General features: G+C 40.2%; 1 protein-coding gene across 2 annotated transcripts in view; it reads left to right on the top strand.

Moving 5' to 3' along the window:
• Positions 1–20,985, top strand: part of whrna (whirlin a) — a 181,527-nt gene that overhangs the window by 139,489 nt on the left and 21,053 nt on the right. For both annotated transcript variants that reach the window (XM_088071000.1, XM_088070999.1), the window contains 4 exons: positions 10,919–11,131; positions 12,437–12,658; positions 17,865–17,939; positions 19,506–20,088. In XM_088071000.1, the coding sequence (XP_087927126.1) occupies positions 10,919–11,131; positions 12,437–12,658; positions 17,865–17,939; positions 19,506–20,088 (1,093 nt within the window). The remainder of the gene's footprint in view (positions 1–10,918; positions 11,132–12,436; positions 12,659–17,864; positions 17,940–19,505; positions 20,089–20,985) is intronic.

Genomic DNA, 20,985 nt, shown 5'->3' with positions numbered 1-20,985 from the left:
AGAAGAAATCATTATCATCAGCTTCAAAGCCCATATTTGTTAGATTATCCCCTCTACTTTCCTTTGCAGCTATGAAAGAAAAGTCATGACAGTGCTAATGGTTACCTAATTAGTTTTGCTCCCCTCTACAGCCCTTATGTCTCTTATTAACAGCAGAGCAGCGCAGTGCAGATAATAAAACAGAGAGGTGTTGAGCCTGTTTTGACAAGACAGTTTACGTAAACAACACATGCGCCCCTGGACTTCATAAATTGCAGCAATTTAGCATTTACTGTTTTCGAGAGATATTTTTACTCCAGCCGGAGAGGTTATAATGCCCTGAGACGGGACTTAAAAATATTTGAGGACATCTCTCTGTGAAAAATGTAGCAATATTGGAGAAAGCATAGTTTTGATTATCTTTGCAGTGAATTATTTTATTGTTTAATTTGTACAGTACATGGTTTATCAGTTACACAGTGTTGTCCTGTCCTCCTCTCCTCATATGTAGCAGTCAGTATCTTTAACCCTTTGAAACCCGGAACAACATCAGTTTTTTTGTGCTGCGTTCAGGTGCCTTTTACATACATTTAAACCTTTTAAACCATAGAAAATAGGTTTGATTTCTTTTGAAAGCAATGCTAAAAAGGCAACAAGCAACTTGGAGAGATGTTCCACAACATGCATGAAATTAAGAAAAGGTTTAATTTAATTTTGAAAAAAGGAAAAAAAGAAAAATATTCATACAATCAACCAGACAGACAGAAAAAAAAAGAAAAGAAAAAAGAAACATTTACAGACAATGAAAAACAAAAAGCAAAATAAATTGTAAAACACTTTATGACTTGGTTTACATATTTGCAAAGAAAATGACCTGAAAATTAATTTTAAGAGAGAAAGAGAGAGATTATTAGAAGTGAATAATATATTTTTTAATATTCGTAACTATTTTATCTGTATATTTTTAATTTTTGGAAGTTTTTTGTGTTGTTTTTTTTCCTTTTCCTTCTGTTTTTTTGTAAATCACAGGTCATTTTCTTGTAACTCATAACTTGTAACTTCTTCCTATGTTTTTAATAAAATTCAACAACTTTGCTCAGGTTTCAAAGGGTTAAACCAGCGATTTTTACCTTCTCTTGTCCTCTAAAATCCCTCTACAGTACACACACTTCTAATGGTCAAGTGAGTTTGATTGTGACTGTTATTACAGGTATCAGCACTATGATTTTGTTGGTCTTGTATCCTGCTGTTTGAACCCTGCTGTGCGTCCATTGTAAACCTGCATCCTTTAGGCTGACCTTGATACAATACCTGTATTTTGATCAAGCGATGGGAATTATTTTGTTTTCTTTTGTATTAGTTTGCATGCATTTACATGTGAATGGCTGGTCATATATGCTTTTCATTTGGAGAAAAATAAGTCTTCATTTTGAAAATGCTTAGCATTTTTTGAGGTACTAACTCTTTACACCAAGTTTTTCATTGTTTAGAGATACTAACTCATTTTGAGATAAGTCATTTATTTAAACATTTCTTATTATTTTGTCGTACCAACTCATTATTTTAGCAGTCAATCAAATCTGATCAAACCACAAAGTCCTTAAGCAGCTTAGCTGAGCTTTTGTCAATTAAACATTTCAACATTCAGTATAAAATATATTACTTTCAAAATTTAGGACTGTTACAATGAAATAAACTATAATATATAATAACAATATGCCGACACAGTGTGCTTTTGGTTTGGAGCTTTTCTCAGTGGTTTTTTCCAACGATGGTAAATACTAACTTGGAGAATATTGTGCTTCCAGTTTTGTGGTAACAGTTTTGGGAAAACCCTTTCCTGTCTCAGCATGAAAATTTCCCAGCTCCATTAAGAAACGTTTTTCCCAATTTGGTGTAAAAACTTAGCCAAGTGCAAAGTATCCAAATCTGTTGAGATGAAGTGGGACGCTAATGCCGACTGCAAACGCTGCCCTTGTTTGTGCGACGACAAAAAACATCCATGGCTGGCTGTAATGTTTTGATGTCCACATACTTTTGACCATGTTTTCAGGTGCTTTAATATAAAAACACAAATCCCTACCAAAGCTATCAGCCTACTCTACAGCAGCACAAGAAATCCCTCAGAAGCTCTGAGAACATGGAGTGCTCTTTGAAGGCACAAAGGTGCAGAAATGTTGAGAATAAAACCACATTTTTTTATTATGAGTCAAAGTGTACCAGCTCAGAATAAGCCCAGACAGCTAAAGTACATGTAGGTGGACTGGCTGCTGCTCTGTGCCAGCATTTGATTGTGTCTGTGTGACTGTGTGTGTGTGTGTGCGTGTGTGAGAGAGAGAGTGATAGACATACTGTGAGAGGGCATCAAGAGGGAAAGATATGTAGCAGCAGGGCTTAAGGGCCAGGCAGCAGGGAGAGAGGTGATAATTCACAGCCCTGCTGCTCCTCCACGTGAGCCAGAGAGCCTCAGTTAGAGCCGACCCCCACTGCTAACCTCAAACTGTGTCAACACCTCCTCTGCATAAATATTAATCTCTCCCCAAATGATCAGCCGATGATTGTGCTGCTTAAACAGCCAAAGTGATCTGCATCCATCTTTTAATTTCGGCATCCTCCTCACCATTTCTCCCTTGGCTGGAGCCCGTGGATTCAGCGCATCCCAGCGGTCACATCGAGTGTCCTTCCAAACACCCCTCCATCCCTCTCCATCCATCCTGTAATTGCAGCCTAAAGGCCAAGCCAGGCTGATAAGATAATTAATTACGGATAGGTCACGAAGCAGTTCTCAATCTTTAATTCTGCTCTGACCCCATTTGGGCCCTGATCTTGAGCAAATGAATGTTGTTTGAGAGACAACAAAATGTGTTACAGCAAATAACAGGGTAAATATTGCTTTTGTAGGTCAAAACTAATTTGCTTATTGGAGCTTGCGATCGCTTAAATTGAAAGGTAGAGCAGGATAAAATGCCCGACGGTCAGTGAACTGATTCTAGAAACAATATCAGCAGAAGAGCACATACAGTGATCTCATACAACCAAACTGAAGAGCTCGAAGGCTTTTAAAGATAAACTCCTTAAATTCAGAAGCTGCTGGTACTCGAAACTGAAAGCTAGAAACACTAAGATGTTCTGCTTTTATCAACAAGATAAATCCCTCAACTTCAAAAACTAAATCTCTGCAAAGCTATCTGGCAAACATCACAGATGTAATTCTCAGGCCTCCTCTGTTTTGCACTAGGTTGGCACTTTTGGACTCTTCAAAATGAAATCCACCTGCTAGCATACACAATTCATGATGGATTTACCAAACAGCATGGGCAACAAACAACAAAAATGGAGTTGGATTCCCAACGGCTGTAAGAAAAAACATTAGAACGCATTTAGAACACAAAATATTGTTTTAATGTGTACATGTGACCGGCTTCTGGACTTATTTTCAGTTTCATAACTTAATAAAAGGTAAAAAATAAATAAGACGAAAGGGAAAAAAAGGGAAAAAGAACAAGGGTGAGGCTGAATTTTAGAAAGTAGACTTTTTGTACTGAATGAAATCCACCAGCCTGAATGGGATGATAAACACAAATTATTCTGCATAAATCTAAATCCAGCTCACAAAATTAGTATTTACTGAACAAAAAGGCTGCAAAGAATTTTAACATACTGTGTCAAAGAGGTGAGCAATGCAAATTAATCTGAGTCAAGATAAAATAAGTCAGCTTAATCAGAGGTGCTGGGTTGACCTTGTAATGATTATACTTTACACCGAGGCCCACTGTTTTATATTTTGTGGTGTGTGTGTGTGTGTGTGTGTGTGTGTGTGTTCTTATGTATGTACCCAATGAATAGCTGCCTGCGTTCTCTTTACACAAGAAAGACACAGTACATCTGTCATTTTAACCAAAAACAGCCAAACAAGGAAGCCCACTGGGATAAACCTCCAAAACAATCTGTTTATTTTACACAGACAATCAAGTATCTCTAGATATTTTCTCCTACAATTAATTGTTATTTACCAATAAAGAGTAATTATTGGTCAGAATACAACTGAACATTTCTGTTTTTGAGATTTATAAAGCTTAGATTATAAAGTTATCTTCATATGTGTGCAGATGTTGGGACAGTGAACATCAGTGTATACGGCACTCTCAATAGCATGGGTGCATTCAGAGAATGTAAAATCTCCACATTGTACACACATGTAAGAACTATTCAAGGTCATGTGAAGAGAGGTTTGTCTGTATTTGCATGAAAGCAAATTTTAGGAACGCTAATTTTGCTATGAAACAAGGCTCGCATAGACGAGCGATATGGGACATGTAGCTACATGCTAATGTTAGCAAAACATGTAATCTTGCTGGCTGATGATGTTCATTTCTCCCTGATTTCAAATCATTTTCCCAATGAAACATATCAGTGTGTGTATACATTTTTATTGGAGATATGTGACGTCAGAAAGCATAATTCCTCTGCTGCAAGTATTACTGTGACAGTTAGCCACATGCTGACGTCAGGAATCTTGTAATCTTGGTTGCCGATGTTGTTAATTTCCCCCAGATTTTGGATCACATTCCTGCTGGAACATGTCTGGTTGTTAAAATGTTGGTTTAGAAGTTTTATTTGTTATTTTTTATGGTAGAAAGGTGCTATATTCCATAACAGTCATTTCCCAGCTGCGAGTACACTGCTACATGTAGCTACATGCTAACAACAGGGAAACTTGTAATCCTGTTTTTTTATGTTGTTGATTTCTTCACGATTTTGTATTGTATTCTTGTTGGAACATGTCTGGTTGTGAGGATTTTTGTTTAGAAGTTTTATTGATTTTTCACGGTAGAAAATGCCGCTGTACTCCACAGTCATTTCCAGACTGCAGTGATAGCGCAGAAAAGCTGAGATACATAACGCTTGGAAATGTTGACCAATCAGAGCAGAATAGGATTTTGGGGGGATTTAAAGGGGCAGTCTCAAAAATGGAGCTTCTCAGACAAGAGGGTGAATACAGGTGTACCAGCACAGACACACAATGGCTGATATGTTGAGACATTTTAGTTTGATTGTAAACAGGTATAACGTGCAGTATGTTTCTCTCAAAGTTGAAAAACAACGTGATTATACTTTTGGCAACACAATAACAATGACGTGGTACATTTTTGAACTTCTTCTCTGGTGACAGACTGCTGAAGGAATTGGGAAAGATATCTGGCAGCCCGTTAAATGTATTTCTTATATAATATCAAGATTATAGATTGAAACTCTGTGAGTCATATGCTGGTACTTTTGCAGTGATGCTTGTAACAGAGTGATTTCAAAACCAACAGATTTTGCCCTTCAGCCCTCTTCTTCACTGATACACAGTGATAACATCCAAGACCACTGCAGCAGCAATCTAAAGCCTGCAGCTGAAACATGTCAGCAAACACATCATAGTGGTCTGAATTAAACAACATCAATTGCAAACTCAGCAGCAATATAAATACTTTATTAAGATTTTGAGAGTGAGTCTGATGAGGATTTATAGAGCCTGTAAACATAAAGTCTCTCTTAGGACATGTTTGTCCACTTGGACACCGTCTTGGTAGCAGCAGGTTTGTGACTAAAGTAAGATGAGAAGCTTATTGAATTTTTCAGAGGAAGTTATCCAAACCTAATGTTCTCAATTAAATGCTATAATATCATGAAACCCTTTGAATCCTAAGCAAATTGGCCTTCAAAAATGTTGAACAAAGAACCCCAAAATTAGTAAGAAAACATTTAAAATTAAAAAGTACAAGAAAATTACTTAAAAATTAGTTATTGTTTGTTGTTAAAAAAAGATACAAACGGACATGATCTGCAAGAAGTGCTTAAAAGATATAATAATTTTTTAACATGATTTTAAATATGCAAAGTTATTATTTTTTCCGAAGACATTTTCCCTAGATTTAAAAAAAATAATTCTCTAAATCCTTTAAATTATTGTTGAAGAATTTGTGAAAGATTTCTTCACAAGTTGTAAGCGACAGGCATCTGAAAGCAGTTTTTGTATAAATCATTTGACTAAGTAAACATACATTGCATGAAAGTACTTGAGTGTAAATGCCACAAAACATCTATCAATATTCATGTCAACTGTGTGCAAACTGTTTATATTTCTCTAAAATGTATTGTTTGATAAAGGTCGTCAGTGACTGGCAGCAGAGACGGATTGGGATTCGGCATGCTGTTCTATAACCATAAGGTCGTGTGTTTACTGGCTGCACGCTGTAAATCAGCAGGTCTTCTAAGAGCATTGGGTAATTACATTAAACAGTGAATTCTGATCCGGTCACAGATATTGATTTTGTTATGTAATATATAATGTATGGTAATAATTAGTTTTCTGATGCATTAAAGAGCTTAGCAGATGTGACTGCTCTCTGAAAACACACACACATAGAGGGATGGGAGAAGCTCTTAAAATTATAAGCGGCCCTTTCTGTCTCTCTCTGCTTGATAAAGCTGATCATTAGTCCGAAACTGCGATAAGAACAGGTTGGATTGTTGGCGGTGTGTTCAGGTTGATATCTGTGCAGGTTTGTGCACAATTCAATGATGAGTTATTTTTCCATCTGATGGAGGATTATTACAGCTTGTAATGTGAATAAATCAGAGCAAACTCACACAGAGTAATACAGGTTTCTGTCAGCTTCTTTGTCGGGAGTGCCAGTGCTGCAGTAAATATGTCCGTTATCATAACTTCTTGGCTTTGCAGGAACAACTATAAAGTTTACATAATGACTTTAAAGTTCTGTCAGCTGGAAATTGGTGATGGAATTGAGAAGCTAATTTATTTGGTGTTACTGAGACTGTAATATTACAACATGGCAGAGGTACACCTGTTCTCTCTGCCGGCCTTAAGTTTTAATACCAAGCTCTGCCCCGTGAGGTCAGAAGCAATCTGTGCCACCATCATGTGCAATCGATTTTTATGGCGTTGGCATGGCAATCTTTCCTCTCTTTTCTTTTCTTGTCATTTTCCTCATCCTGTTTTTATTTTCAGAGAAAAGTGCTCAGACTTCCTGCAAGCAAAATAATGTCCTAATGTTGTTTGCAAGCACTGGACTGAGTGCAGGGATGTGATAAATCGAAGAGATCTTCACTTCAGCACAGATCTGGTTTTTTGACTGTTGTTATGGTAAAGGAGCTGGAAAACACAAACTCTACACAGGTAGTTTGTTCTCTTTGAGTGGTTCTTGGTCTGTTTTCAATTATTAAAATTTGGAGATGGCTGAGTTGTCAAACGATTTAAGCTGGGAACTTTGGTCACATGATGGATGATGTTTCTTTTTTGATTAAATGTTTGGATGCATCACAGTAGCTTTTATGTTTAAACACTCATATTGCAAAATGTTACACAGTGCCAGAAAAGTAAACAGGATAATGGTTTGGACATAAATACAGGGTTATAGTCAGGTGCAAATTCTAAATATGCAAATGCCAAAATTAAACAGTAACAATAACATTAGCTCCATGATCTTAAGCTAAGCCTCCCTGTGACAGTCATTACTTGCAGTTTAATACAGCTGCATTAATTTATAACTGCAATCAAACACCTGCATCCAAGCTGCCTGCTTCTACTGTCTGGTCACTAAAATTGTTTTGGAGATTTCACAGTCACTCACTTGTCTGCTCCTCAGAATTGCTACAGACCTTTTATAAACCACAGAGTGGATTTTTTATTAACCCAGCAGAGTCACTCTTCCACTTCAGCTCTGAAAGACATTTTTAAATCTGTGTGAGTCCAGCAGGTTAGTCATCATGTTTGTTTTTTGGTTGTTCTATTCAAAGAGGTTTCAGACGACCATGTGGGCCTATAGAAAATGAGAAGGTACTTAATGCTGTGTGGGATGAGGATGTCATGTTGTGAGGTATGCGCTGTGATATCATTATTACCAAAGTGTATGCAGTCAGTCCAAAAACAAGGTAGCATACAGTGCCCAGCTATGTAAGTGGAGGTAGTGCATCGGGGTCTGTAATCCAGCCTTAGGCTGCCAAGTCATGTAGATCTATAGGTACGTTCACATGACAAGCAAATGTGGCCCAAATCCAGTTTGTTGCTTTCCTCTCACTTAGATTGGATACTTTTCACGGTGTGAACACAGGCTCAGTTTACTGTGACAGCGACATTCAGTAAACAATCAATCAAACAGCGCTAACAACAGGTCGTAAATGCGCAACATTTTCTGCCAACACCAGATATCAAACAAAAGCCAGAGACTGTGTTTTATTAAGTTCTGTGAGCTGCAAATAAGAAGAAGAGAGAAGATGATGTTACGCTGCAGTGTTTTCCTCCTCTGGGCGGCTGCATGCAGCCTCAACCAAAGTGTAGCGTGACAGTCAAGAGCACTCACTCTGCCGCAAAATTTGGGCACCAATTTGTCCCCAGAATTGCCATGCCCAGCACAAGCAAAAACAAAAAACGACTGCTCGACTTGCAGGAATTTCAGTTGACTGAGGGGGCTCTGATGATTCAAACCTTTAACTCTCAGAAGGCAGCCCTACCCCCATCGCTAAAAAGTTAACATTACATGATGTCAACTTCAAGTTCTTTCTTCAACCCAGCAGCTCAGCCAGGCATTTGGTGTTGTTTGGAGGAAACCTTTGCATAAAAGTCATCAGATGAGATATTCTGAGCCGTGTTCACAGCTGACCCTAACAGCAGCAGAGTGCAGGGAGAATCATTGTTGTGTCCCCAAAGTTAGTGCTGAGATTAATGGAGGTGTGAGTTTAAAAACCACAGAGGAGAAAAGTCTCCTATCTCTTTGAAATTGCCTTTTTTTTGCTCTTTTTCAACTTTCTTCTACTCTTTGTATTATTAAATGGAAACAAGCTACAGCAGAGAGTGACATTTTCAGAACCGGCTTTATCTGATTTGCTCTTTATCAATTGGATGTCGACAGTGGTCGTTGTTGTTGTCGGTCGCTGTGATAACAGGCCCAATCAGCTTATCTGGCATTTCAGAAACACAGCCAGAAATGACCTCAGAGATGGCTCTCGTCCAAAAAACGAACCAGCGTTACAGGGTGTCCATTGACTGTAAAATGGCGGTCTTACTGTAAAAGCGTCCTCTCTCACCGTCCTCATGCATCGCCTTCTCGAGCATGCCTCATTAGCAGGAGACTGCAGGTGTTCCACTCCAGTTGAGTGACGACCGATTTCATTAGCTGCCTCAAGTGCCGATCTGCCCTCTGATGCGACAGCGAGAGACAGACTGACTGCTCACATGCCTCATGCGGTACCGCTGGTTCGCTCTACGGCGCCCTTGAGTTAAGTAAGTGAGACAGGGATGCTTTAGAGAAATTTTCATGGTAAGCATTGAGGTTATTAAGATTCAGGCAGGGTAGCACCACAGTTCACCTTGGGCATTAAACAGTTGTTGGCTCTGCTTGGACCGGGACACTGGGACAGCTACCGCTGACGGGACGAGCGCAGGGAAGAGTTGAGGAAGAGGTGAAGACAGAGAGTGAAGGAGGAGGAGGAAGAAGACGGCGGCGGGCCTGTTTCTTCGTCCTGTTTCCGTCTCGTACAAACGCAGGCAGACACAGACCCTGGAGCTGTGACTTTGAAGTGGTGTCTTTGATTAAGGAGTTAATTAAAGAAAAGCTGCGTGCTAGCGAGGAGATAACTTAGAAGAGAACAGGCAGAGAGGAGAAAAGAAGCAGATATGGAGCGGAGAAGTGATATTGGCAGCTCATCAGTTTCTGAAGTGCCACAGTGTCGTCCCTGTGATTGGCAGAAAAGCCAGCTGGCATACCGGAGATGGTTATGAAAGCAGTAAAATCAAAAAAATAAAATTATTAAAACCTACCACCCACGTGTGAACGGCACAGTTTCTGCCCCGCTGCAAGCTGTGGTGTTAGCACCACAAAGCATTAATGATAATGGATGATGGAGGGCAGAAGGAAGAAGGAAGGATGGTAATTTATACATTTGGGACGCAAAGACTGATGGTTAGTTCGGTGTATGTGGGTGTAATTAATGTTCTCGTTCTTTTTCTGTCCGCCCTGATTGGTTTCCAGCCTTTGTCTCCTCTCTAACCCGCCTCCTGCTCCTCCGTCACCTCTGGGTCTTTGCGGTTATCTCCCCCTCTTTCTTCCCTATCCATCATTTCTTCTTCCTACTCTTCCTGTTGTCTCCTCCATCATCATCAACCATCTTGCTCTGACAGTCTTCACCTCCTGTCATGATAAACATCAGTATGTCTTCTTCCTCCACATCCTCCTCTCCATCCTTTCAATCAAACTCTTTTCCACCTTCTTCATTTTTGCTTCACGTCTGTCCAGTCCACCTCCTTACTCCCTTCTTCTGCTCCCTCCTCCCAATCTCTCCCTCCTCCCTGCAGACCCTCTTCTGTTTCTTTGTGTTCCCCTCACTCTTATTTCATTTTTCACTCCTCCTTTCCACCCTCATCCCCTTCTTCTCCATTCCTCCCTCATCCTTTTCTAAACCGTCATCCTCGCCACTTCTGCCGTTCTCTATAAAATCTTACATTACAGCCGCTGACAGTTGCTCCCTGAACTGTTCTTCACCTCTTCGATTTTCTTCCTCATTATCTTTTATCTCTCACTCCATCACAAATGTTAAACAAAATTAAAATCAGTTATATTAAAAATAAGAAAAATCTAGAATGTATCCGTGAACCTGTCAAGTTGCAATTACAGTTTGCATTCATGTCTGTGAAAATGTGAATTGATCTTGAAATGTGACCACAGAAAACAAATCACTTTATTACCAAGTCCAGGTGGATGTTTGTGTCAAATTTGAAGGAATTCCCAGGAGGTAAACTTCAGATATGGACAGACATATGTACCAAAAACATAATATGGCTATTGCTGCTGCAAAGGCGTAAAAGCAATGAAACAAATTAAAAAATGTCTTTCCTGTCTTTCTTCTTCTCCTTCCCTCCATCCGTCTCCACCAGCCTGGCTTTTATAAAGGCGTGGCGGGCTCACAGGTGACCCTCTCCAGCCTTGTGAACCAGTCGCGGGCCATGCTGGAGGAGCAAGCACGCCACTTGCTGACAGAGGCAGAGCGGCAGACCATGGGCTACTACGTGGAGGAGTACCGGGATGGACACATCGGAGTGGAACAACTCGTCGTGGCGCTGTTCGAGCTGCTCAACACACATGCAAAGGTAAAGGACGAGGAGGCTTATTTAAGAAAGGAAGATGAAAAGAGAATCGATGTTCTTTATGCAGAAGTGTTTACTCCGGTACAGTCTGTGTGCGATTGCTGCGAGCTTTGAATCGAAGTTCTCTGAGCCCTTCTTAGATTTATGCCCGGGCTTTTTGCCGATGCTTACAGTACTGTTTTGTTTTCCTTTCATCCCTGGCTCTTATTTTCTCACAGTCTGCAGTAGTTCACCTTGTAAAAAAAACAATAAATCAAAGGCATTTTATTTCAGATTTCTCAAGAACACTGCTGTATCATACACCCCCAGAAAGCTTCTCCAGCTGCCCTGTGCTGCATTTAGAGCAACTGTTTTAACTTCCTCATTGGATGGGTTGTTTTTATTGTACAAAGTTACATTAGGAATTAATGTAAAACAGGAGTGTGGTTTTAAACTGTATTTAAATTTAGTGGGGATTTAAAAGTGATCGTAAAAGCACAAAACTCAGGTTAGTAATTTAAACCAAATTGTTTCAAGCTCCTAAACTACAGTTTAAGCCATAATTAATGAGCTCCAGATTTATGACAAAAGCCCATAAAGTCAACCATTACTTACCAGTACCTCATAGTGTACTTCTTAGGTTGCATGTTTTTCTTAATGAAGATAAGCGTATCTCCCTTGTTGCAGCTTAGTCTATTTCTCTTCTTAACTAAGATTCGACACGCAGAGCTGAACAGCTGCTCACTGAAAGCAAACATGAAAACAAACTGGAATGGCACCCAATGCCCTCTTACATCATGCGAGTCAAATCCAGCCAGTGGCTTCCTCTCTGAATTAACAGCTGGGTGTGCTGTGCTAGCTAATGTCCGACCACAAATAACTGACAACATTTAGCCAACAGGAAACTGATTTTACACAACAGATAAACATCGGCCACTGCCAACAGTGAATGCTGTCGTACGTATTTACCGATTGACTGATGGCAGTCACCAGGTGAATATCGGACATCACCAATATTAGGGTGTTAAATTAGTGTATATTTGCTTTCATATCCATTAGAAAACTCAATGTACAGGTAACTTTCTCCTAATTTCGTCTTAGGGAATGCTCTCATTTCATTCCACTCATCTCACAAATCAAGATATTATTGACGTGCAACCATCTCAGCAACTTTAAGTTCATTTTTAATCTGATTTTAATCAGAGTTTGGAGAAGATTAAAGCAACTTTCAAAGAAAATCAGAAACACCTTTAGTTTGGTACGGCACACTCAACTTCACACCTTTGACTCCCCTCTTGTGTCTCCTCCTTTGTACCTCCCTCCCCTCAGTTCTCTCTGCTGTCAGAGGTTCGCGGCCTAGTCACCCCACAGGACCTGGAGCACTTTGATGGGCTGGTGCTGAGACGGGAGATCCAGGCTCTAAAGGCAAGACAGGGGACAGCTGGAGCCACGGCGCTCCAACCGGATTCCCTGTCCATGGTGTCGTACCCGGACACCCTGACCTCGTCTTCAGCCAGCTTCATGACCAACACCACCCTCAGCTCTGCACGGGTAGGCTGCGTTTATCAGCTGGAAAACAATTCGGCTCTTCTTCATTTAATGTGTGCTCATGATTTTCTCTTTTTTTAAGGATTATTTGGGGGTGTGAAAACATAAAATAAGACAAAATCTGGAGAAAATGGAAGCTCTCTGTGCTAAAACTTAATATTCCATGTGCTGCTGCTTTTCTTACATGATTTAAGGCGCAGCAGCAGTTCAGTCTGGTACCAACAATCTTGATGGATGGACCTGAGTGTTTTTATTTTTCTGATCTGCCTCGCTGTCTGTTTGGTGTGTGTGAGAGCGTAGTGTGATATATTTCCATGGATTGTAAGAGATTCTGCTGTAGAAAAGATCCTGCTCTGTTGTGGACTTTCTCAGGCTGAACAATGACACGTTTCAATGCCTTTCTGTTGAGATTGAAAAGTATTTCAGCTGATATTTGATAGGTTGTGATTTTCTCCCACCTCACCCCCAAAAACCATCCCCCCTCTGTAGGAAAGGCTGCTCTGGCTGATAGATATGATGGAGGTAGGAGTCGCTCCTGAAAGTGATGAATGCTTTCCAACACAAACCCACACTTACAGGATACACACTAAACACTGAGATTTAAAGTTCCCTGTGTGTGTTCCAGACACACATACAGTACACACACTCTCACCTTGGTTTGTGGTTTTGCAGTGATTTGTTTGCAGTGTTTTTCTTCTGTCTTGCTTTTCCTTTCTCTGCCTTGATTTGGACTGTAACTGTAGTGCTTTTAAAGAAACCAATGTCTCTCAAAAGTCCAAATGATGATCATAGGGTAGCGTTGTGAGTGTACATGAACTCTGTGGCTGTTTCTGTGCAGATGAGATCACTGTTACAGAGAGAAAAGATTGTCTTTGAGAATATTTAAAGGTGTTATATACAGTGTACAGTGAGCGGGTCATTATGGCGAAATAAATCCCCACACTGTGACGCCAACTTAATCTTCAGAATAAATGTTGGAATTGTATATTTCTGTGAACCACGAATATGGTTCATTATTATGTAGCAGATACGTGGAAACCTTACGTAGACTCTTTATGTTTATTAATGTTTTAACAACCCGGTGGTTAACCTGTGTTTACATTTAGGCACAAGAACTACTTGGTTGTATTTGGGAAAAGATCATGTTTTGACTGAAAAAAAACCACTATTTTGGTAGCACAGTCCCAGCAGGAAATGTAGCAGTGTCTCAGTAAAAAAATAACCACATTTTATGGCAATATCCCGGTAAGAAATACCAACCACTTGAAACAACCACTTTTAGTTGCACTATCCCAATAGGAAACGTAACAATGTTTCAGTGAATCAACCACTCAGTTTTCATGGTACTTATCATAGTACTTTCCCAGTAGGAAACATAGCAATGTCTTGGTGAAAACCTCTGTTTATTTGTGGCACTTTTGCAGGAGGAAACGCAGCAATGTTTCAGTAAAAAAACAACCACTTTTTATGGCACTTTCCTAGCAAGACACCGCGATGTCTCAGTTAAAAATGATCACTTTAAATGGCACCATCCCGACAGGAAACTTAGTAATATAATGGCAAAAAACAAAGGCTTTTCAAGACATAATCACAGTGGGAAATGCCGTGATGTCGCAGTAAAAAACAACCGCTTTTTATGGCACTGTCCAGCAAGAAACACAGCAATATCACAGTAACAAAACAAAAAACCACCTTTGTGACAAAATCCTGGCAGAAACACAGCGATATCTCTGTAAACAAAAAACACTTTTCATGTCATTATCCCAGCAGGAACTGCAGTGAAATCTTAGTTTAATGAAACAATATTTGATGGCACTCTCCCCAGTGAAAAAAAGTGACGGTCATTTAAAAAAACAACATGGTTTGTGGCACAAAAGCCACTGGAAACATCCCTAAAATTATATACTACATCATTTTAAAGACATTGATATGAAAGTTGAGGCAGGTTTGTAGGGTTGATTAGCCTGTATGAATTAACTGCTACTACTACTACTGTAGTGATATACCACAGCCACTCCACAGAGGAAACTGTTGTTTCAGTCAAGTAATTGAGTGCTTTTCGCCACAGCAAAGCACATTAACTTAGCTTTAGCCTTTAAGATAGTGAAGCATACCAAATTCACACTTTTTTTTTTACATTTTTATTTGATCAGGATTTAATTCAAATTGAAATGACAGCCATCCCTCCTCCTCTGTTCCTGACAGCTTTCTGTTCAGTTCAGCTTACACACATACCAACAATTCAAAGCCACATGTGTTGGTATGTAGTAAATGTGTCAGCATCCAAGTGTGTGTGGTTTTGCATGAAGATGACTGTTTGCGCAGATGAACACACACATTTACACACACATACACACGGTGTCTAAGCTGACAGCGGAGATAAGCTGTTGACTGTCTGCAGATTTTTTCACCAAACCGTCCCTCTCATTCAGATGCCTCTGATGGGTTTTATTTGCCATTCTGCTTTCCCCTCAGGGAAGCGACATTTACATGTGTGTGTGTGTGTGTGTGTGTGCGTGTGTGTGTGTGTGTGTGTGTGTGTGTGTGTGTGTGTGTGTGTGTGTGTGTGTGTGTGTGTGTGTGTGTGTGTGTGTATGTGTATTTTGGTCTTTATTCTACCCATGTGTCTGTGTGTCTATTTGTGTTGTTTGGACCCATGGGTGACTGCTACCACTGCTGTGTAAAGCAGATTAGAGAACTGGGTGGGTTTGTGAGAATAACAACACTGGATTTTTCTGAACCACGCTCAAAGCCAGGTATACAGTCAACTGCATACCAATACATGGACATACACACACACATATATAGTGGAGACTGACACACAAACAAAGCTGCAGCTTGATTAACAATGTTGCTGTTGGATGATTCTGCAAAACCTCAGATTGCATTCATGAATTATGTTTTTTTAAGATTCAGTGCTTTTTATCAGATAATTCCTCTCAGTATAATTATACATGTCAGTTTGTTTGAGATATGGTTAGTTTAGGCAACTTAAACTATTTTTAAAAAGCCTAATTAAAGAGCCAACATTGATTATGTGTCAGATACTGATTATAAAAATGTAAGGCATCTGTGTTTCAGGCCATGTTCTAACAGACCAGATGAGATCAAATATGCACATACCGTTACATAGTGCTAAACTTACCACTGATGCTGCCCAAAAACTGTTGTTTAGTGATACTCAACTCACTAAACTCAATTTTAATGCTTTTCTGTGCACTCTGGAACCGTATTTAAATGAACAGAAGCAAAAAGTGTGATTCAGTGGTTTGGGGACCAACCGGCAGGATGGGCTGCAAGTTGAATATTGCTGCTTTAGTTCCTCTAATGGCCACTTGAGGCTGGCTCCAAAAGTGTGTCAACCCCCATAGACCTCCATGTTAAAATGAGCAACTTTACAGCAGAAATGAACATAATAACAGCCTGGCATGAAGAAAAAAAAAAACAATTTTGGTCTCTATACCTAATTTCAACATTCATGGTAACTGTGTGTGGGGGGGTGATTTTTTTTTAAACTCACCCATTTACATTTTATTAAAGCTTAAAGTTGTGAATCATTAACGGCATGGTTGCCCCTTGCTCCTCCAAATCTCCACCCTTTCGTCCAGTTATGGTCACTTCTGGCTCCAAAAAAGATCCAAAGACGACCTTTCATAATCAGCTATCTGTGGGCAGATCAGGGTTTTTTGTCATTGCAGTTTCTTCCACTGTTGTTGCAGTTTAACATCTGTACTCCTGTCATGCTCATCAGGAGTCATTTGTTGCTTCTCGTATAAAATAAATCAGAGTTTTATGTTCAGCCTAGCTGGGTGTGTTTGGTTTAGATTGTATATCATTTGTCTTTCAAGATGGTCACTGTGTCAGTTTAGTGATTATGGCAGCTGTAAATTCCTGCTGAGAGACTTCACGTAGAACTAATTACAGCTTGCAGTCTGTCAACAGGGACTTCAGGGTCAAACAGGGATACACCTCCAAGATCAGGAATATCAATAACTGCTGCAGATTTTTTTAAAAATATTTTTAATTCACACCTTGATCAGTGGAAAACGGTATTTTGCTCCAGTGTATGCTGAGTGTGTATCGTGGAAGTGACAAATAAACCTGATACGGAATGTGATTCACGCATATATAACTATGCAAGAGAAGGAGCGAAAATTGCAACACTCTTGTCTTTTCTTCAAAAAGTGTCACAGGATCAGTTGTTTTTCCACTATAACAAATTATGCAGGGCTGATTTTGCCCTGAAACCTCCGTTGATGTTTTTACCTTTGATCCCAGCAGTCAAACATGTTCCACGCCTCCTCCATACTGTTATTTTTCCCCACAACACATCAAAATCACACTACATCCTGCATTTGCACTGAGGGTTGGCAGTGGACATAAATCAAGTTCTGCAGAATTGCCTGATATGATTCCTGGGTGAGAAACACTTGCACACACACACACACACACACACACACACACTCTGTGGATTTTAGCTATAGATAAACATGATCATAGATACACAGAGAGGCAGCGTGCTCTGACTGCAGAGTAGCGTCTGTGCATGTAAAAAGTCGATTGACCCCTGTGATAAATAAATTGTGTGTAAGTGCTCCCCATGCGGCTATACGAGGTAATTAAGCTGAATTGATGGGGCTTTTGGTTTCTGGTTTAGTGACAGAGTTAAATGAAGGGCAATGTTTCTGAATTCATCTCCTCTGCTCTGAAATCACTCACAGATCTGCCCCAAATTAACTCCTCTCCACCATGCCGGTGGGATTGAGCTGCCAAATCCTGCTTTGAACTCAGCTGATGGTTCTCTATCGATTTCACGGCATGTGTGTTTTTCTTTTTGTTCGTGGAAGAAGACATGATAGCTGTGTGTGTGTGTGTGTGTGTGTGTGTGTGTGTGTGTGTGTGTGTGTGTCTTATTTGCTTGTCTTCCTTATAAACTTCAAGATTGACAAGCAAACGCAAAGAGATATTGATGTCTTTCCTTTTTTTCCAGGAGACATGGAACATCCACCAAATCTAATTTGGCATTTGTTTGGGGACAAACACACATCTGTGTTTAACATCTGCTCACAAGCTTTCTGTCTCACACTTTAATCACTCTCTTCCCTCCCTCCCTCTCTGTTTTTCTGTCTCTTTCATCACTCTCCCCTGTTTCTCTTTCACCTCTGCACCTCACGTCCCTCCTCCTCCATTTCTTTCCTGCGTCTCTCAGAATGACAGCGTGGTGGAGAGTAATGAGGAGGATCCTCCGGAGAGTCTGAACACGCTGCTAACCGACATCTCTCTGGTGAGCCCGGCAGGCAGAGAAAGCCCCTGCTTTGGCCTGATAAAGATGGATACGACACAGGGGAGAAGTGAGAAAGGGTGGGAAGAAAATTGTATTTTTTTAAAAACGGGAAGAAGAGGTAGGGACAGATGGAGGTACTTGAGACGTAGCTACCCTGCAGGCTTTGTATTGTAGCCTGAGGTGGAGCGGAACAAGTGTTTCCACCAAATGAGAACAAGAGAAAGAAAGACAAGTAGAGCTTTGTAAAAGTAAGTGCCGGTGTAGCCTTTCTTCATCTTCTCTTTGTTGTAGGGAAAGTGGAGAGCAGAAACTGATCACTGTCGGACTCCTGGCAAGTTCAATTCCACTCCTACCTCTCCATCTTTGCAAGGAGAGAGAGCTTACGGTTGCACCTTAGGTTAAAAGAAAAGTTTCCGAAGCAACAAGAGATATCCAGAGGTCTCATCTGTTTACCCCCAACAGCAGGAGATAAGAGGGAGGTCAAGGAGAAAGCTTTTAGTCTGCACTTGCCAGCAGCTACCCGCCACTCAAATCATACTTTACTTTTCTTTTGTAAACTTTCTTTTATGTCTTTTTTTCCACACACTTTCAATCCACTCATGTTTCAGTGTTCATTCCACTGTTCAGTTTGTGTTTGAGTTACGTTGAAACACAGGATCGGGCTGGATTCGAACAACAAGCTGCGACGTGTTCAACCTGGTTTGTCTTCAAGTTGATTGTTATTGTCACTAAAGCTGTGGTGGTAAACTGGGTCTGTAATACACTTGTGTGGGTGGAAACGGGTGAGAGAAAATGAGCACTGGGCTTGAACTTTGCTTTTAATGTATTTCCTCTGCACAAATTCAGAATGCAACCAATGACTAAGAGGGTGAAGACAAATAAAAGAACAGCTAGAACAGTCGTAGATTCAGAAAATGACATAACTTTACTGTAATGCAGCCTTTAAAACCAGGAAAAGACAACACCTAGGATATCTTTTCTCATATCACGATATTGACATACTATCGATATATTACCCAGCTCCACTTTGGCTGTAAAATTACTTATTTAATCCCCTTTTGGATGTCAAATCTGCAGTTGTTTATCGTTTCTTAAAGGACTGTTTCCCTCAAATTACCAAAACTTATTTGCTCATAAACTGCTATTGGTATTTTGTTTTTGGTCCTCACAACATACAAAAATTACATTACGGGGCACCTGGTATAATAATAAGGCATTTGAACAGCCGTAATGGTGGAAGAGCATCCGAGTTTAAGTTCCTTTGCAGATTAGTCCACGTATAATCCTGATTAAACTGATTTTGAGGCAGTTAGGATTTGAGCAGTAGCATAAATGTCTGACAGTGTTAATACACTAATACACACGCAATAGTTTTGCACCCTCTGGCATTTAATGTATGCAAACAAAAATTAGTACATTTTCAGAATCACTGCTGATCAGATTCATTGCATCAAATATTCTAGCTCCGTAATTCATGCAGTCTGGTCACATTTCATATCGTGGTGTATTGTTCCAGAAGACGTTTTTACACCCCTAATCAATGATGAATATATCCTCTCACTTTAGGACGACGTTCAGTCCGCCACAGCTGAATCCCCCCCCTCCTTCAAGCCTCCGCCCCCACCCGGGGTGCAGAGGCGCCCGACTAGACGAGATCAGCTCAACAAATGCCCCTCGTCCGAGTCCTCCCACTCAGGCTTGTACTTCACAGCCCCGACCTCTCACAACCACAGCAAAGAGCCAGGACACGCCCCCGCCCCGCCCTCACAACTCCACAAACGGGAGCACGCCAGGGACCCGTCTCGGGACTACGCGGTCATCAGAAAGAAAGACCCTTCGGTACCGTCCAAGAAAGAGCAGATAACCTCTGCTCAGTTGTCCATGGTCACACAGCACAACATCGGCCCTTTCCCCAGAGTCCAGTCCCCCGGCAGAACCACCAAACCTGCTGCCCCGTCCCCTTCGCCTCCACCTCCACCTCCGCTCCCTGCACCTCCTCCGCCCCCCTTGCTGCCCCTTAAACCACTGTCCATGTCCAAAGCCTCTCCCTCCTCTCCTGGCTCTAAACAGCAGTTTGTTACAGTGGAGGTTCACAGGCCCAACGCAGAGCCGGACGTCAACGAGGTGCGGCCGCTGCCCCAAGCTCGAGGTGAGGGACACAGAGCTCCAAATTAGTTTGTGTATGTGAATTAACATACCAGAAAAGGCAAGAAATTAATTTGAAATGTTAAAAAGGATGTTAAAGATATCACAGCCTTATGTTCGACAGCCAAATACTTCAAAATGTAATGTACTTTGTTCACACAAAATATAAAGTCGTTTAAGAAATATATACAATAAAAACAAGAGGTCAATTTAAATTTGTTTTAACATTCTTAGTAAATATAAAATATATTAAATCAGTCTTAAAACTAAGTCCAATTTTTTTCATAAGACTGTTTCACAGAGACCTTTTTTTCAAAATTGATTCTGTAGTGCAAGATTTTCCTTAGTCACCAACTTAGTGTATTATAACAAAGATAGTCTCTATTCTAAATGTGTTCATGGACTCTAGCTGCATATACATAGGAACTTTGAACTGGAAAAAGTAGAATTTCTTACCTAAATTTTCCTTTGAAGTGTTTATGGTAATTATGACATATTCAGATTAGATACAGCATTTCTGATTAATTTACTGATACTGGGCAGACTCGAAGTCAATTTCTCAATTTGTCAGTTTCTGTGATACATAGAGGAATTATGCATTTTGAGTTATGAAGAGGATGTGTATTGTATAATCTCTCCAAATATGTGTTTACTTGGGCTTAATGTGGTAAAATGAGCAATTACCCAGAACACAGAGTACGATTGCTGTTTTATGCAAAACATCACTAATCTTAATGGGTTTTTAATCTTGTATTAAATCTTAAAATCTGATCTTTTTTAGGGCAAATCAAAAAATCTGGGTTGTTAAAGTTGAAGTAGAAGTTGTTTAAAACCAAAAAAGTGTTGGATTGCTTTCATATAATCCAGTTTGAAGGACACAAAGTAGATGGTGAGTTGAGAT

Source organism: Plectropomus leopardus, chromosome 20 (assembly GCF_026936395.1).
Source record: "Plectropomus leopardus strain MGB_pleo_1.0 chromosome 20, ASM2693639v1, whole genome shotgun sequence".
NCBI lineage: Eukaryota > Metazoa > Chordata > Actinopteri > Perciformes > Serranidae > Plectropomus > Plectropomus leopardus.
Note: the sequence above shows the minus strand (reverse complement) of the source record. Positions and strands in the feature narration are given on the sequence as shown.